Genomic DNA, 19,131 nt, shown 5'->3' with positions numbered 1-19,131 from the left:
CTCTATAGCACTAGCCCAAGCACATTGTCAATGATGCAGTAAAGGCACAATAAATGTTAATTGAAAATGAGTAAGGGAAGGGGCTTCTGGGTGGTTCAATCCGTGGATCATCCGACTCGGTTTTAGTTCAGGTTGTGATCTCAGGGTTGTGGGATTAAGCCCCAGGTCCAGCTCTGTGCTCACCCAGGAGTCTGCTCATCTCTACCCTTCTGCTCCTCCCCTCGTCTTCTCTCTCTCTCTCTCTAAAATAAATAAATACAATCTTTAAAAAAGAAAATGAATAAGGGAATAAATGAATGAATTCCATCCACATCGCTTTCCTTCTCTTGAGCCTGACATTATTTTTGAACTTTTACTTAACTTTTTCTGGCATATAGTGTGTTTTTAATAGTATTCTAGGAAATCTTTTCTTGCCTACCTAGGAACATACAACCCGTCTTCCCTTCACTGCCATATTTTTGCCGTGGGGGATAACATGTTTGCCAGGCACCAGCTCCCGTCCATCCATAAGCACACTCCTGCCTACCTGCCCACTCCTTCCTCTGCCCCTCAGCCATGTCCCATTGCCACCTAAGTTCCAAGCCCCAGCAAACCAAAAGAGTTTAGGAAACATGCCTGTGAAATAATCTCCTGTCTCTCATGCTGCCATTGAGGTTTATCTCCTGAGTATGGTCAGATTTCCATGTCTCCGGTTTCCAGATTTCGTGCCCCTTATTCTGATGAAGTAGCGAGAGCCAAGCATCCCTGCCATCCATCTTCCTTCTTCCCCCGTAGCCTCTGCTGTCCCACCAGCCAAGCATATCTTCCTCTAGGGCCTTAAGCCCCTATGGTACCGATCTTCTCTCCTCAGGTTCAGTAACACATTCCTTCACATAGCTTTCAAGGCCAGACTAGTTTTCTCCACATCATTCTTGAACTTAGTCCAGTTACATCTAATCACTCTTCTGAGAGCAAGCCTTAGTCTGTACTCCTTAGTGCCTTTGCTCTCTTCACTGCATGCCTCAAGATGTGTGTTTTTTGGGTGGCTGTGATTTTTTGATTTATATAGCATGTATATATTTGGTCTTCATGCACAGTTCTAGCCCACAGCTCTGAAAACCCTTGGAATTTCTTGTGAGGAGAGTGAGAAACATGTCTTTGTTATGTTAATAAGATGACCTTTGGAAAGCTCCAGGTAACCCAAGGACAAGGGCTGGTTGCCAAGGGAGCAAACCCCAGGATCAAAGGATTGAAACTTTCAGTCCCACCCCTGACTTCAGTCTAGTCATTACCCCGGGCGATGATTTAATCATCCATGCCTCTGTAAAGAAACCTACATTAAAGATCCATAAGGAGCTCCGTGGGCTTCTGGGTTGATGAAGGAGTGGAGATTGGGGGAGAGAGGTGCACCTGGAGAGGGAATGGAAGCTCCATGCCTTTTCCCATGCTTTGCCCTGTGCAACTCTTCCATCTGGCTGCTATATCCTTTTATAATAAATCAGTGATCTAGCAAGTGAAATGTTTGTCAGTTCTGGGAGCCACTCTTGTAAATGGATCAAACCCAAGAAGGGGGGTGGGGTCATCGGAACCTCCACCCTGCAGCCAGTAGGTCAGAAGCACAGGTTGTAAATGGGGCTGCAATTTGTGTCCCGAAGTGGTGGGGAGAGGCAGTCGTGAGCCCTTAACCTGTGGAATCTGGTGCTATCTTCGGGTAGGTAGTGTCAGAATTGAATTGAGTTCTAGGACACTCGGTGTCTGGGGAATTCTTATGGCTGGTGTTGGATAATCTCCCTGCTCGCTCCCCGTTACTCCTTCATTGGAATTGGTGATCAGACTTGAACCTTTTTAATGGCAAACCTGATCTTCTGTGAATTAATTCGGTGAATTAATGTGAAGCTAACTTATAGGCTTATTTATTCTCCTTGTGTAAGTATCCATATATTTAAATGTAGGAATGTGAGTTTGTTTCATTGTAGCGTGTGGCATTTGAACCGATTGAGGGTGTCCTGTAATGAGGAGTACATGCATCACTTTAACTTTCCAAAATCTAAAAATATTGTGAATTCTGGAATACTTCACAACAATAAAGGATTGCATCACTACTTTTTACATTTGACCAATGATGAAACTAAGGCTCAGAGGGGATATGTCACTCACCAATGTCAGATCTCCAGTCTACTGGACAGTCTTCTAGGACTAGAAGTCAGATGCTCTGAGTCCACCCACGGCATGACCCCCTCACTATGGCCACCAAATGCAGATGCTTCCTGCAAGGTGAAGATAGGAAAGAAAGTAGATTCTTTTACAAGAGCCATTAATTTTTCAAAAAACCAATAGTATTCTGAGAAAGAGCTTCTTGGACATTATTTCTGAAATATAAAAACTACTACATACTTCAAAAAATAGCTAAAATACATACGAGGTATAAAAGACACAGAGTTAAATTATTTATGGAAACATATTTGTGGAATTTGTATATTTTTTTCTAGTTAGATGTTATCAGTGTAATATAGACACAAATCTAGGTTCAAAAGCAGTATGTTCATTCATTCATTCAGTGCTTCCTATATTCCCAAGTCATCTTATGTACCCAGCCGCTGTGCTGATGTGCACGTTAGCAGCTGTGTCACACATGGAGTTTCAGTACCTATGTCAGCCTTCAAAAGTCTGTTTAACTCATTAATGTACTTAGCATATAGTGCTAATAGTCCTGTAGGACTGCCATGGAGCCCACTTTTCATGACAAAACAGGTAAAGTATTTTGATTCTTGGTGTATATGTGAACATCATTGCCCCTCCAGGTGGGTAGCTAGACTTCCTCACTGGAAACTTTTCTGCCAGCTGTTGAGTCTTGGGATCAGTTATACTCTGTTCCTTACTCACCTTACTTTCCACCACAACCAGTTTCTGCTCAGTTCAGACTCATCCATTCAAATGCATGTGCATGTGCACACACATACACACATCTTATTAACTAATGAGTCTTACCAAATCAACTTCCTAATTATTTATCTAATCTGTTCATAACTGCAGTTCAGGACATGACCACCCAACACCTGGAACCACTTCAGCCAAAGTGACACTTTAAAACTCAACTCTGCTCCTGTCATTTCTGTTCCTGTCCCCGTAAGGGCTCTCCATTTTCCTTTTCCTAAAAATCCAAACTCCCTCACTTGACCCACAGATCCTTTGGTAACTTGGCTCCTGTTAACCTCTTTATCTTAATTTTCTGCTGCTCCCCTCTCGGCAGTCCCTCCCAGGGCTCCCCCACACACCCAGCCACACAGCCTTCTGTCTGACACTTGTAGTTATTTTCAGTTCCTCCCGTGTCTCCTTTGTACACGCCCTCACCTCTGTTCAAAGAACTCCTCAAGCCCCAGCTGCCCCCCACAGACTGAGGCAGAGACCTCTCTATTCATACAGTCTGTGGCAGTCAGAGCACGGACTTCATAGTTAGGCTGCTTGAGTTCAGAACCCTGCTTCATTGCTAGTAGCCCTAAGTCCATGGACAAGTTACTTAACCTTCTATGTCTTTCTTACCTGTCCTGTTAAGTTCCCATGCCATAGGATTATTTAGGTTACATAATTACACATACAGCACTTGGCGTAGTCTTGGATGCACAGAAAGCACTCAGTTAATTTTAACTTGTATTTTGATTAAGTAGCCATTGAGAGTAAATCATGCCAGCCACTGAGGTGACAAAGAAGAAAAGGCATTTCTATCTTTCATAAACTAGCAAAAGAGAAAAATATACATTGTTTCAAAACAAAAATGATGTCATTTCCCAATACTTATTATGAGACCAAATGCTGAGTAGCAAAACGAACAAGAGATCATTCTCCCAACAACTGGGGTGGAGGTTGAGAATGTGATTTGAGATACAGGGCAGGCACCTGGGAGAGAGGATCTTTTGACATCTGGCAACTTGTTTGCCCCAAACCTAGAATGTCTTGGAATGAAGGGTAGAAGCTTGAGGGTGTGAGAGAAAAGTGGCCAAACACCAGGGCTCATGCTTTCCACTTTCCTTCTGCAACTTGAGGGGTAGTGAGGTGAAAGCTGAAAATCAGGTTAAAGTACAATGGGGGGGTGAATCTAGGCAGTTTTTTTAGTTAAATGAAAATTGAGGGAGTGGGGGAGGGAAATCTCCAACCCTGAAACAGGGGAGAGGAGGGACCTCCTGAGACCCCCAGATGACCAACTAGGAAGTCTCCCCACCCCTGTGATTTAGTCCCAGATGAGCATTAGGAATGAAGTCAGTGATATCCTATGAGCATGCTGTTCAATACCTCAAAATGTGAAGCTGTGGTTAATATTTCTGATATTTATGATGTTTACTGAAATTAGTGTAAAATTGATAAAGTACTTTGCTGCCAGTTGCAAACCTATATGTATGTGGAGGTCTAGAAAATTAAGGTCATCCCACCTCGAGTTTAGCTGATGTGGGAAACAGAGGGAGAAGAAAATCATTAAAATTCCTCACCTATTGACAAGCCCTTGAAACAGACAGAGTGGCTCTCCCCTGGGGACTTAACTGCCCTCACCTTGAGATTGTGCTAAGGACAATGCTAGCCTGACTGACCCCCTGACAAGTCCGACCAGAATCCTGTAAGTCTACTTTAACAATTCCTTTAGGAAACTTTATCTCTAAACCTCCAAGATAGTGTCGAGAATCATTCCCAAGTATATGACCCACTGATAAACATCTAAAGGGTCTCACAAGAAGACTTTTATTATTGGTAATGAATAACTTTTTCCTCAGACAACAGCTAACCCCTCAAGATCCTGGAAACCTCGCTTCCAAAATTCCTTAGAGACTTACATCATCCATAACCCCCTTTGTCCTCACCCACCTCCGAGTCCACCCCTACTCTGCCTTTAAAAACTCTGACTGTAATCTGGCTCGGGGTCCAAGTCCCTACTCTGCTGTGTCAGGTATACTTGGGCCCAAGCTTAAGCTTGTCAAATAAACCCTCGTGTGATTGTATTGGTGCTTGGCTCCTTGGTGGTCTCTCAGATGCGAAAACTCGGGCATAACAATGTATATATATATATATTCTCAGTTCACTTATGGCCACAGTGACTACTACGAGACTCTGTGTGTGTTATGTGTGTTTGCCCTGGGGCACACGTTTCTCTTCCTCATTGTGATAGGACATTGATCGTTTTAAGCTATGAGTTCTTCCTGTTATTGAATAATTTAAGGTGATATCTCAAGATGTGAACCCAGTTCTTAATATTTAAAATCTTTCTGATTCTATATGTTATATGGAGATGTATAGTGCATATCTTACAGAGATCATGTCTGCGATTAATTACATGCTCATTAATTATAGTTTCTTCCCTGAACTGAGGTAAGTCTGAGAGAAAATATGAACCCCCCTTATCCACAAATTTAAACAGTATTGAGGATTTTAGGCAGAGATAGTTGAGATGTGCTTTTGCCATTTTACCACTCATTTCTTGTCCCTGACATTTAACTTGGGTATTTTAATAGCTTTGCGTGTTGTATTTTCTTCGTTTGCCTCTAAGTTAAACTAAAACTGATTCCTAACTTCATCTAGCAGTCAAATGCACATTTGTGTAGTATTTAAAGATCTCCAGATCCATCTTTTACATATTAATTTTAGTTCTTACTTGTTAATCAGCAAACATTAAATCTTAGATATGACAGAGTTCTTAAAATCATAGGAATCAAGTATCTTTTGCTTGCATGTAATTCTTCAACCAGCGCATAGTTTTTCTTTTCCTTGTATCACAATCAGAAAAAAAGATAACCGCTTATCATTTTTTTTTATGACAGCCTGTCTTTATCTAAATATTATTTTACTTTTTATCTGGTATATGGAAAACAAATGTTAAATGGTGACTGTGTGTGGTTCTTGATTTTAGACGGAGAAAATGTCAAGTCAAAGTGTTTTGATTTTGCTAGCTGAGAGATGAAGGGCCACGCATACAATACATTTCTGGGGATGTGGGGGGAGGGTCACACTGGAGAGAAATGGGCTCCATGTTCAATCAGCCACGGCTGCACTTCAGGGATAAGGTAAATGTGTCAGTGATGAAGGAGCTGTTATTTACAACCAAACCATCAATTGGCCATTGTGCTGAGGGCAGCTGAGTCACTGAGCATATTCAGATCTTAACTGCATGTACCAGCTGGTCCTGAACACTGAGGGTGTTGTTACTCACATCACATTTGTGACTCCCTACTGTTGCCCATTCAAGGACATCAACTACATGATAAATTCTGTGTTCATGATTATGTAATCTTTTGTTAGGGATCCACTAAGTATATTGTAAGGAAATGGATAACTTCCCTTCATTTTTTAGCTACAGTATGCTTAAGGACCTTTATCCCCATACCCACATGCTAGGCAACTGATTGTATTGGTTCTCCCAGAAAATATATAGTTTTAATCTAAATAATCTCTTTTTAATCCCTTAAATGGATTCAAGTAACAAAATAAACAAAAATCTTCCTGGTGCCAAAATTTGCATTCCTTGTGTAATTTCTTGAGCCAAATCCTACAAACTATTACTGCCATTTTAATTTTTTAAATGTTATAAAAATAAGATGCAGATAAGTAATTTGGCTAAAGTCACAAAACTAATGAAAGCTGGGTTGACATTTTAACCCAAAATATTAAACTCTTATTTTGAGCTTTTCCTCTTGGTTTACAGTAACTACGTGCGGAATCTCCTGAGCACCTAATGACTGTCAGTAAAATACAAAAAAAATGTTTAACTTTGATGAAGTCAAATGTTGAAAAGTAGATGTTATGATCATTAGAACCTGAAAAAAGTAGACTGACTCTGAAAATTCAAAATAAGTCCAAAATATCACTTTATCACATTATGTGTTATTTAAACTGTAATGTGAATAGATGTAAAAGATAAATATAGATATAAAGATATAGATAACTGTTGTCTGATAAAGCCCAGGTACCCCAAAAATGCTTTTAGGTTCAATACCCAACTCCAACCAATATAATAATTAAATTAAAAAATAGCAATAAATGGTGAAATGCCTGCAATTTTTTTTTCCGATTAAGTGATATATTTTTCATTCCCTTTCTATCATGATGCTCTTATTTAGGTCAGCATTACCAAATAGATTATTTAGATTATCCAATAGAAACATAAAATGAGCCACATATATGATTTTTAATTTTTCAGTAGTCACATTAAAGAAGCTTAAAAAATGGTGAGATTAATTTTAAAATCTATTTCATATGACTGAACATATCTAGAATATCACCAATTCAACATGTATCAACATAAAATTATTAATTTTGCATTCCTTTCTTGGCAAGTTTTTGAAATCCAGTGTGTTTATTTGACACTTGCATTACATCTCAGATGGAAACTAAATTTTCATCTGAAATACTTTATCTGTATTTAGGCTTCATAGAATTCACAGTGTAAAAACTAGACACACATACCTAATTTGTTCCAAACATATTTAAAATGTTTCTAATAATCAAGTCAAACACTAGTTTCGAAATTTGAATTAACTAAAGTTAAATAAAATTAAAAAATCAAATCCCTTGTTTCCACTAACTACATTTCAAATGGTCAGTTGCTGTACTAGCTAGTGGCTACCATTGGACAACATAGCTCTAGGATTTCTCATCTGTTATTCATTTGCCTTAGAGAAGGGTGGTCCATAAAAGAAGGGCTGTCATCTCCCCATCTCCCTTTTCCCCAGTTCCTGGCAACTATCACTCTCTATTCTCTGCTTCTATGATTTTGACTATTTTAGATTCTACATAGAGAGATCATGCAGTATTTTCTTTCTGTGTCTGGCTATTTCACTTACCATAATGTCCTTCAGGTTCATCCATGTTGTCAAAAATAGTAGTATTTCCTTTTTTTTTTTTAAGGCAGAATAGTGTTCCATTGTATATGTGGTATATTTACCTCGCAGAGATTTAATGTTCCGCAATGTGACTATAGTTAACAATACTGTATTGCATACTTAAAATTTGTTAAGAGAGCAGGTGTGTCCTAAATGGTCTCACACACATACACACAAAATGATAACTCTGTGAAGAAATGGATATATTAATTAGTTTGATTGTGGTGATTACTTAACAATATATATACATAACAAAATTATTATTTACAAATTATACCTCAGTCAAGGGTGGGTAGGAAAGCGATGAGCCAGTATCTGTCCAAAAAGAAGACACTATTTAGTTTTAATAATCAAATCTCTTTTTGTCAAAAGAGAATGGGAATTTCTAAACCCCAAAACTACCTTTACGTACCAAAAGCAAAAGTTAAAGATTTGACTATCATGAGCCAGTATTACAGAGAACACAAGATCTAATGTAAGAGGTGGAACCGTCAACCTAAGGGAGGAGAAGGTGCATTTCTGGGCCTAGGGAGTGGGAAGATTGGAGGAGAGCAAAGACCAGAATGGCAGATGTGATCATCTGACTGAGCACCCGAGTTAGGATCTCTGAGAAGGAAATTAGTCACCAGATAATAGAAACTGCACAGAAGTTGAAAAGAAAGCAGAAGATAAATGGCCTTTACGTCATTTCCATCTTGCAATTGGAAGAATTCAACCTCAGGGCACCCCAAGAGCAGGTAGGGCAGGCAGCAGAGATGAGTGTAATGGGAACCAGGGGACCCTACAGCAGAGCTGGAGAGAACAGGCAGCGCACCTGGGGCTGGCAGGAAGATGTGCGGGAGATTCAGAGGAATTTTACAGCATGTGAGCCTCGATGGAACAAGTCAGCATTGGGTTCACAAGGACATTCAACAGTGATTGTCAGCAGAGCACCCAGGGGAGACCACGTGGGAGAAGCACAGGGCTGTGGAAGCCAGCAAAAATGAAGAGGCCACACTGACAGACCTGTGGCTGCTCTGAGGTTGCCTCCCCACTTGGGCAGACCGCCAACTGGACTCCAGTGCCATTTTGCCAGAAGGGGAAGAGTGAGAAATTGAAAAAACAACCCGATGGTTTATTAAACATTCCTCCCTCCCCTATTCTGTTCCTGTTCAGTCTTGGATGGATGCTCATGATGGAGTTTAGATCAGTTATGGAAAATAAAGTAGCTGCGTGCTTTATACAATCTAGATTGCAGTATATAAAAATTATGACTTCAATATACTACTGTTTATTGCACTCCCCTCTCATAGCCCTGAAAGGTCTGAATTATGTGAACACAAATCTGTCTGGTACAAAGTCTATGGTCTTTCCTCTGTTGTATTACCTCCCATCACCATTCTATGACACACCTTATCAGACACCTTTACATTGCTATTTGACAAATCTATGAATGTAAATAAGTATGGATACAACAGTAAGACATTCAGGACACTGTGCAGCTGGCTTAATAAATGAACCTAAAAGATAGTGCTCAGTGTGTCCATACCAACTTGCAAATAAATCTCTACTAGAGTGCCATGAAGTTCTATCTTTGATGCTGTGTAGAGTTAACAAGAAGCTCAGAGAAAGAACAAAGAAAATAGATGTCATCATAAAAGTTCAAAATGGCATTGGCAGGGTGAAATATTAATTTGAAAATAATTAAGAAGTTTGACTTTTTGAGTAATCCTGGGAATCCAAAGTAGGGGAATTGCTAGGGCATCACTCCATGAGAGGAAGTCACAAACACTCTGACCAGTACTGCTATGTAGTTATTGAAAAACAAAAACCAAAAAACCTATTCCTTTTTTAGGCTGTATTAATCAAAATAGTCAAAACCTGGAAATCAGCTTAAAGATGATCCATTCCTAACCAAATTATAATATATAGATCCATGAGTAAGACCATAAGGTGCAATCCAGAAAAGTAAGTTATACCCTCACCTGGTCAGGAGATATGCACCCCTGACCATATCTCTGTTTTGGACTCTACATTTTGGGAGGAGGACTACAGTACGTCAAAAGCACCGGAATGTCGTGTTGCTGAGGGATCTGGCCACTGAGTTATTTCCATACTGATGGGTGGAATTGAGGTCATTTTGTCTGTAGGAAAGAAGAGCCAAAGCATAAGAGTAGGGGGCAACAAACAGACTGCAAATAAACAATTAGTGGCTGTCTTTAGACAGAGAACTTAGAAGAAAGAAAACAAAAGCTACAAAATGGCATAAGGAAAAGGTGAAAGGAGCCTAGAAACAAGCGAAGGAACCAAGTTCTCCGCATGCTCGGCCATGACGCCACCACGTACCTAATAATCCCCACTCACCAGGCGCCCTCTTCATGATCATGCAGCACTGTAGGTCCCGGACTTCCGTGTTCTTCGGCCTGGCACTGACTTAACCCTTGCAGTTACCAGGCACTTACTGTGAGCCAAGCTCTGTACTGAGAACTTCCCCTATATTGTGTCTTTAGTCCTTCCAGTACTGTGCAATGATGCTTTCGTGATCATTTACATTTTATACATAAGGAGACCGAGGCTTAAATATTGGATAACTTGTCTACATGAGCAGCAGAGCTAAGAACTAAACCAGATCTTACTGATTGCAAAGTGGATGCGCTAATCCCTAGGCCACAGTTACCTCCTCCATTGGACCAGTTTTACAAATCCCAGAATGTTTCTTTATTCACACGCTGAGCCCATATTGATTGAAGGTAGTGGTTTTCTTTTAACACCATGACAGATTATCACACACCTGGTGGCTTAAAATTTACGATCTTGCAGTTCTGCTGTTCTGAAATCCAGCATGGGTCTCACTAGGATAAAATCAAGGGTCAGCCCAGTTACCTCCCTTCTGGAGGCTCTAGGGGAGAATTCATTCTTGGATTTTCACAGCTTCTAGAGTCTGTGTGAATTCTTTGGCTTGGGGCACTCTTCTTCTGTTTCATAGGATTGGTGCATGGACATCGTTAGGGAGCTGTGTTCTTCCCATCATAGGTGCCTGCCCTGTACTAGGTATTGCTTTAGGCACTGTGAGAGAGACACAGAGGAGAAAGACAATAGCAGGTAAACAAATACATATGCCAGACAATTTGTGTGGCAAAAGCTTAAAGCAGTATAATCATCTCAGTAGCCGCAGGAAAAGCATTTGACAGAATTCAGCAGTCATTCCCCCACCACTTCCCTTTGCTGGGAACTCTCAGACTCCTTCTCCTGGGTCTCACTTTAGATGTCTCCTCTTAGAGAAACAGTTTCAGGTGTATAGTCAGAGCTTAACAAACACAAATGTTTGTTTTCATTTTTATTTACTTATATAATTAGTATTTTAAAATCATACGGTGCTTTCTCAACTTAGCCAGCAGATGGATGTTTATTATCACAGGTGAATCAATTCACGCTTCTGAAGAACATGGGCATGGTGATTACACTTTAGTAAAAGCAAACAAATAAGCAAAACCCCTTTAGGTGTATGTTAGTTGCTGTATATATTTGTATACACAAGGAGAAAAGTGTAAAAGAACATATACCAGACAGTTAGTGGACAGCGGCCGATCAACTTTGGTTTCTGCATCTTTGTGCTGAGAAATGCTCACGGAATGGGTGGACGGGGACCGCTAACAAAGGTTAAATAATGAGAGGGTTCTGGAAGGTAGTGAGCATCCACTGACCCTTGAGGACTGAGTGGATATGATCTTGCTCAAAACATACACTCTTCTGTTTGTTTTATTTTAGCTACATTTTGACATCTGGTTAACCTAGATGGTTTCATAAGTGAATTAAAAACCAAGAGAGCATAAATAATCAATTTCTGTACTGTACCCAACTTGCTTAATAGATTCTTACACTGTAATTTCCTCTCCTGCAAATTAGGAATAATAGACTTTCTGTAAGAATAACACAATTAGACTGGTTAAAAGGCACTTATATTCATAAAGTACCCAAGAGTTGTCGAGTATAAGTGAAAACTCTCTAATTTTTCTTTTGTGACATCCATGCAACTGATTATGCTCTAGAAAAATATATTACAAAACATGCTATGATCCACCTTAAAATTGAATGTATTTGAACAAATGTCACTCTTTTTACATAACCCTTAAAATTCAATCATTTTCCTTTCTGGGTCTGGACATTAAGTGGGGATCTGGTGAAGGAAGAGCCAAATCCCAGTCTATTCCTCATACGGAAGCTTCTTCATGAGTCTGCACTGTAGCCAGACTACATCTTTGGAGTCCTTATAACCAATGTTTGGGTCATTAGTGCAACTGGAGCAAACATTCAAAAGAAACCGCAGAGTCATCACCCAAGCTTATAGATTACTCTAAGTCTACACAACTGGGACAAGTATCTGAGATGCCCTTTGAGGATGAGGGGGGAATGCTTTCCAAAACCAGATAGATTTTGTGAGAGATTGTCCACACAGAGAGAGACCATACTTCCGTTACTTCTTATTCCTCCCTAATAGCAGAGAATTAATGTGGCTTCACCCTATGATATTACGGCAGCCTTGTTCCTCCTCTGATTTCAACTCTCTTGTATTCGCTGATACGCAGCTTATGTCCATGGGCTGTTTCCTCCATGCAAGAAATCAGTGAAGACAGAGAGATTAAGAGGTGCTTTACTTCTCATTTACATCTTTCCATTTTCAACAGTACCACTCCCAACAGCCAAATTGTGTTTCTTCATAATGAGCTTTACCTTGATTCAGTTTTTTTCATCTACAAAATGAAGGTAATGATGAGATCTGACTTATATGGCTATTTGGAGACTTTAATAAGGTAATTAACATAAGATACTTAGAATATTGCCTTGAACAGCGATCACTCACTAAATCATAGCTGTAATGAATATTAGTAATATTAATACTCTTCAATTATCATCCCACATTTATTTTCTCTTAATAAGGACAGGGTATGTTTAGAGTTCTGACAGATGTGAAGAAATGCAAAAGCCAGAATTAATCAACGTTATAGCTGTGTTAAAGAAAACCTCACAAGCAGCCCCAATTTCACTTCCTATTCATAGGCACTAGTCAGATAAGGAATTACTCCATTACATGCATCCGTGGCAACCTGAAATGGTGTGATATCCCTGCCTTGTTATTCGTGTGGGCAGAGCTCTGTAACACCTTCTCTCAGAATGGCAGAAACAGCATTTTCTCTCTCTCATCTCTTCTTGTTTCACCCTTACGTCTACTTATCCTTCATCACTGAAATTATTCAGCTCTGCCACACCCAGACTTAGAGTACCCAGCTCCGAAGGTCACAGGCCAAAGGTGAAACAATTCAGCTCCCCCCCCCCCGCCCCCGTCCCGCCGCCCTAGATTTTTGGGACAGGAGAGAGATGGCAAAGGGCTAGAACTTGGATAGAGAGAAGCTTTGTATCACATGGGCTGTTTAAATATTCATGCATCCTCTTCTGGCAGCTAACAGGGCTGCAAACTTGGCCCAGGAGGAAAAAAGGTGTGTGTGTGTGGCTGAGGGGAGGGGGGGGTGGAGATAATTACTAAATTTCATAGTATTCTGAAATGGCTGCTGTAAAGGAAAAACTTGAGCGCTGATTTTTGGTTTAATCTCTCAGGCAATTTTTTTTTTTTTTTTAAATTCAACACAGTGCAATAGGCAAGTGATTCAATGCATTTTTTAAGTATTTTTTCAGAGCGTGTCATCAGCGTTAGATACCCACGGACATTAATACCATAAAAACGTATTGGACTGTCAAAGCCACCTCCTTTATAATTACTTTACTAATGACTGGATATATTAACTGACACATTCCCCTTGCAGTCAACAGCTTTGCTTATGTTGTAACATAAGTTTAGATTATCAACAACTGAACAATAGAATAAATCAGAGTGGAAGAAAGACCAAATTATTTTTGAGCGTGGTGGCTCCCAGTGGGGGGACATTTCATTTAGGCAGTCAGTTGGCACTATATCCTCTTTATTAGCATATGTGAAGACACCAAAAATGTAGGTATCTGTTCATTGTTTGTTTTAAGGAGACATTTTCCCTGATTGTCGTTAAGTTTTTTTGTTGTCCTAATTCTGGCTGATAAAATTTAATTAAAACAAAGTAATTTCACAATTTCTGAAACAACATAAAAGCAAACCTTGTCACTGCACTCAACCTCAAATTCTTTCTTCAAAGCACTGTCTGTTCAGTGAAAATCAACTTTATTTTATTTTTTAAAGCTATAGTCACAAGTTCTGACTTATCAATTCTCCATCCTCCCAATATGGCATACAAAAATGCAAGCATTCAAAATGTGCCTTCATCAGTTTGCCCCTTCTAACAGTAGTGATCTAAGATGTCAATTCAGATAAAGCAATAGGTACATTAATAGTTAAATATTAATAGTTCAGTAGGTACATTAAAAGTTAAAAATCAGTTGGAGTGTCAGTGCTCAGTGTTTCTAGATGATTCATATTAATAAGAATTGGCCATCAGAAAATATCAGGTAAGTAAAATTAAATAATCACCTTTTTAAAATTCTACTTCTAAGAAAGTTCCTTCAAAAAATTCTTAACTACAGTTAATTATTTGAACCCTATAGGCATAGATATGTCTATAAATATATGTGTGTACAATATACAAGTATATCAGATATATATTAAGAAAGTACCTTCATGAAAAGTTGTATTTTTCATTTAATGTTTCAGATGTACATTACCAACACAATCAAAGCCAAAGGAACAAGACTTGCTAAGCCCGTTTTATGTTTGGGCTTAATGTGTTTGGCCTTTCTTACTGGACTCAACAGAGTAGCAGAATATCGAAATCATTGGTCAGATGTGATAGCAGGCTTTCTGGTTGGAATATCTATAGCAGTATTTCTGGTAAGTACAAATTTATTTGGATTTTGCTGCATTTTTAATTAACTTCTATAATCACCGATGAGAATACAAGTGTGAATTTCCAGGTTTCCCTAAATGTGGTGTGTCAAATGATACTATGTACATTTTAAGTCATTCATTTCTTTCACCTTCTTCATTTATTCTGCCTAAAGTCAAATTTGGGGGTGAAAAATATGTAAATTCTATACATAAAGGTGAACAGAATATTTTCATATTAAATGGAAATGGGCAAAACCACTCAGTTTTCTTTGGATGGTTTTTAAGACTGGGTTAGTTGGATATTTTAAAAATTTCCTGGGGTCACTTTACATCCCAGAGTATCTAGAGCATCCCAGATTATCCCAGTGCCTCAGCGTAATACCCTCCATGAACCGCCATGTCACTGTGCTTTGAGAGATGAACTCGTTCCCTTCAGTAACTAAGACTTCATGGGTGGTTTCCAAGACAATACCACCTCAAGTCAGATTTTGCTAGGAGATGAAGAGCATTCGTAGTGATTTCTAATGAAGTGAGCATGCTATCTCTATCCCTTTTATAAAATATCCTTGGATTATTACTACAGGTTTTGGTTGTTGGAAAATATATTTTAGCCTGGCTTTAGAAATAATCAATCCATTATAAGTATGAGTACATAACATTTAACCCAGATGGAAAATGTGTAAACTATACATCAAAACACATTTTTGCTTTGACACATTATAATAGGAAAAAACACTTTATTTCCATTTTGATTACATTTAAATTGCTTCTCATGCTTAACTTCCCTTCTTCTGTTCCTTTCCCTCGTTCCTAACCAGTAAGCAAAAACTTGCATGAACCTTTCCAGCTAACAATTTGTGTGCCGGGCATTTTAAACAGGCTCTGTTTTGTAGAACCTCTTGTGGTAGGGTGCTGACTATGACCTCATCCCTGCCCCAGGCTCTGTGCTGCTTTTCTTCCTGATGTCACTCCCTCTGGTTTGCTAGATGCCTGGGAGACTTAGGCTCACCCCCACCTCTCTCCCACAGATATCTTATGGCCCCAGGAAAACTGGGGCCCAGACTCGGGCCAGAGCCTCTTCCTTTCTTTCACTCACTGCAGATGAAGCGGATCGAAACATTTAAAACAAAACAAAACAAGACAAACACCTTACATCAACCCTAAGAGAAGAACTCCCAAAAGTTAAAATTTCAAAGCACTAGAAATAACTAAATAAATAAATAAATAAATTTCAAAGCACTAGTGTCAGATGTAACTAGGTTTCAGCTGCATGGGTCCAAAACCTCTTCACTGGCATCTGCCTCATCAGTCTTCGTACTCATCTTCCTGTGGCTGTTGCCAACTTGTCTTCACTTCCCATGAACATCATGACCCCCTCCAAGCCCAAATCTAGCAGGATAGTTTCCTCCCAGTCACTTCCTCATTTGAGAACCAGGTGGTGAAGGAGCGAGACCATGGGTTCCCCTTGGGCTAGAGCCCCTCTGATTGCATATATTCAGAACACTCCACAGTGGCCCCTCGGACATTCTCATCCACCTGGAAAATGACCTTATGAAAGGTCCCATGAAGATAATGTCTTAACTGTAATAACTCAACAAACATTCGTGCACTCATGCATGACCACTTCTGAGTGTGAGTGCCTGCAGGTTCCGGCACTGTGTCAAGGACTGGGGCTGTGAGGAGGCTCAGATAAACATGATCTGTCTCCTGTGGGAGTTACAGTCCGGTTCAGGGGTCAGACAATAATTGGTTATTCCCTCCACGAGTCCATTCCTCTCTTCTTTCGAAACAGAAACATTTACTGAGCCCCTGTTAGAATCCAGGCACGGTGCTTGGGGCTGGGGATTAAATCAAATGAAAAAGACACACAGTCCAGCTACTTAAATAGGTCACAAGATAGAAAGAGTTTTATAGAAGGTTAAATGTAACGATATCAGTTCATAGACTCAGGAGATCCCGTTGGGATTAGGGACAGTCAGAAAGGAGATACGTAAACTTGAAAGGTTTGTAAAGCAGGAAGGTCGAAGGTGGAGGCATAAGGAATGAGGGGCAAAGAGCACAGTGTGCAGAAGCAATATAGAATGCTTCATTAAATTGGCGTTTATGGAGCCCTTAGTGTATTGTAGGCTTGGGCACAGCATGTACACGTGGAGGAGTGGCATTGTGGAACGGCACGAGTCATCCAGCGTGAGTGACAAGAGTGGGAAGTAGAACACAGGGGTAATTATCCTGAATGGCCTTGTAGCTTACAATGATCTGAGCTTTTTTCGTTGCAATGCCGGCAATTTGAGAGCCCTTGTCAGAGTTCGAGTGAGTTAAAGCTGGTTGAATCTCAGCTTCTTTATTTACTCAGTGCATGGCATTATGCAGTTTACCTCATTTGGGCCGTTACCAATGTACCTTCCTGAGCCTCAGATTCTTCCTCATCAAATGAGGCTAATAACAGCCTCCTTAAAGCTTCTAAGGACTTAAAAGTTTAAATGAAATGGTGTATGTTCAACGAATGGACACGTGGAGGACTGAAAGTTTGCTTCCTTTCAGCCCCTTTTACTCTATGATACAATCTGTGTTTTGAAAACAGGTTTGCTGGAATGTGAAACTCCAGGTGAGGGTAGAGGGGGCAAGTTGTGCAGAACCAGGGAAATAAGATGTCCCAAATCAGGCCTCCATGGGCACAAACAGAAGGGAGGATATCCGGGAGGTTTGTGGAGATGGAAGGTTTGGAGTTTGATGGCACACTGGGGATGACAGGCGAAGGGGAGGGAGCAATCCAAGATGGTTCCCGGGCTTCTCATTTGGGCGAGGAGGACATTTATTCTGAGCCGCAACTCCGGCTCTGGCTGGCAATATCCTGGGGTGTCTCCAATTATCTTGCACCGTGTGCAGAACTCTGAAATGGTTCCAGAATAGAATGAGCACTAACCGACTCCAAGACTCCATGGCTTGGTTGAAGGCATCCACATCCCCCAGTCACCCAGACCCAATGTCTAGCATCTGCCTTTGACTCATTCTTCTTGTTCATCTCCCACACCGGGTGATTCATCTGGTCCCAGTTTATTTCCACTACAAAATGTCTCCTCCACGTATCATTTCTTGGCCATTCTGACCAACATGTGTACTGTTGGGACTGTACTCAATTTTCGAGATCAGTGCTTTTTCTCTTTCTTCTATCTCTCGGTTCCTAACTGCCTTCTCACTTCAGACTCTCCTCCAAATACCTCCCATTCTGCCTCTCTCTTCTTTGGCACATAATCCGCTGCTAATAACAAGACAAAACAAAACGAAGTTCATTCCTGCTGCATTAAACCCAAATACATCCACTGGGCTTCTGGGATCGTCAGTAATCTGGCTGCACCTTCCCATCCAAGTGTATTTTCTCTCCTTGCAGAGGAATGCTATACCACACATCAACCCAATTTCCTTTCCCTCACAGACAGGTTCTGTCCGGACTTCATGCTTGCCCCAGCAGAATGCCCATTCCTCTGTATAGTTCTTAGAGCAAAACAGGAGTCTGGGAGCCACATGAACCTAGGTTTGAATCCTGCTTTTACCACATGCTGGGTAGATGACCTTGAAGAGGTCACTTGTCTTCTCATTTTTTCTAACCTAGGGAGGCCTCCCTTACCTGTATTTAATATGGCTCCCCCCGCCAAGGAATCCCTTCCTCATTCCCTATTCACTTTTCTCCATAGAATGTTTCAACTTTTAATATACCACATATGATATTTTTGTTTCTATTTATTTATTTATTTTTTGCTGTCAAACCCACCAGAATATAAGCTGTGCATGGAGAAGGCATTTATATGTTTTCTTCATGGAATATTCCCAGTACAAAGCACTGGGTCTGGTAGATAGGTGATTCTCGAGAAATACTTGATGGATGGATGAATGAATGAATGAGTGGGGAACTGTTTTACTACTTCCCAGAGCTCTTTCCAGTTTTAAGTGAAGTCCCATAGGTCGTAAATACAGTTGAGTGTGTGGTGCAGAGAAGGTGCTGGATATCGTGGTCCTCACCTTTGACGACTATTCAGATCCTTTTTGCACCTGAGATTTTTCTCAGACAAGTCCCAACTTGCCCAAGAAGTGTCCCTGATTACCTGGTTCTCCCATTTTTCCCGAGTTTCCACTGCCCTCAAAGTTTGGCCTGTTATTTTGTAATGAGGAATTAAATCCTGTCCTCTTTATCACACTCATCCCATGTACATTTTCTTTAAAGTCAGAGAACAGAATCCTCATGCTTAAGAAAATACAAACCAAATACTAGTTGAATGATAGTTGTAGATTGGTTAATATTATTCAACAAATATATGCTTAACAAATATATGCTTCAAAGTGTTTCCAAAAAAGATGCCCAGGATCTAGTCGAGTAGTTCAAGGTTACTGAGCCGTAGCAAGAATTGGTCATGTTATCATATTACATATGAATTATAACAGTAAGAGTAA

The 19,131-nt window shown here is 40.2% G+C and overlaps 1 protein-coding gene across 8 annotated transcripts in view; it reads left to right on the top strand.

Annotated features, from left to right (window-relative positions):
* Positions 1–19,131, top strand: part of PLPPR5 (phospholipid phosphatase related 5) — a 121,087-nt gene that overhangs the window by 64,427 nt on the left and 37,529 nt on the right. For all 8 annotated transcript variants that reach the window (XM_082686485.1, XM_082686484.1, XM_082686487.1 and 5 more), the window contains one exon: positions 14,512–14,688. In XM_082686485.1, the coding sequence (XP_082542611.1) occupies positions 14,512–14,688 (177 nt within the window). The remainder of the gene's footprint in view (positions 1–14,511; positions 14,689–19,131) is intronic.

Source organism: Mustela nivalis, assembly GCF_964662115.1.
Source record: "Mustela nivalis genome assembly, chromosome: 10".
In the NCBI taxonomy this organism is placed as follows: domain Eukaryota; kingdom Metazoa; phylum Chordata; class Mammalia; order Carnivora; family Mustelidae; genus Mustela; species Mustela nivalis.
The sequence above is the reverse complement of the archived record's forward strand: the minus strand, read 5'-3'. Positions and strand labels throughout refer to the sequence as shown.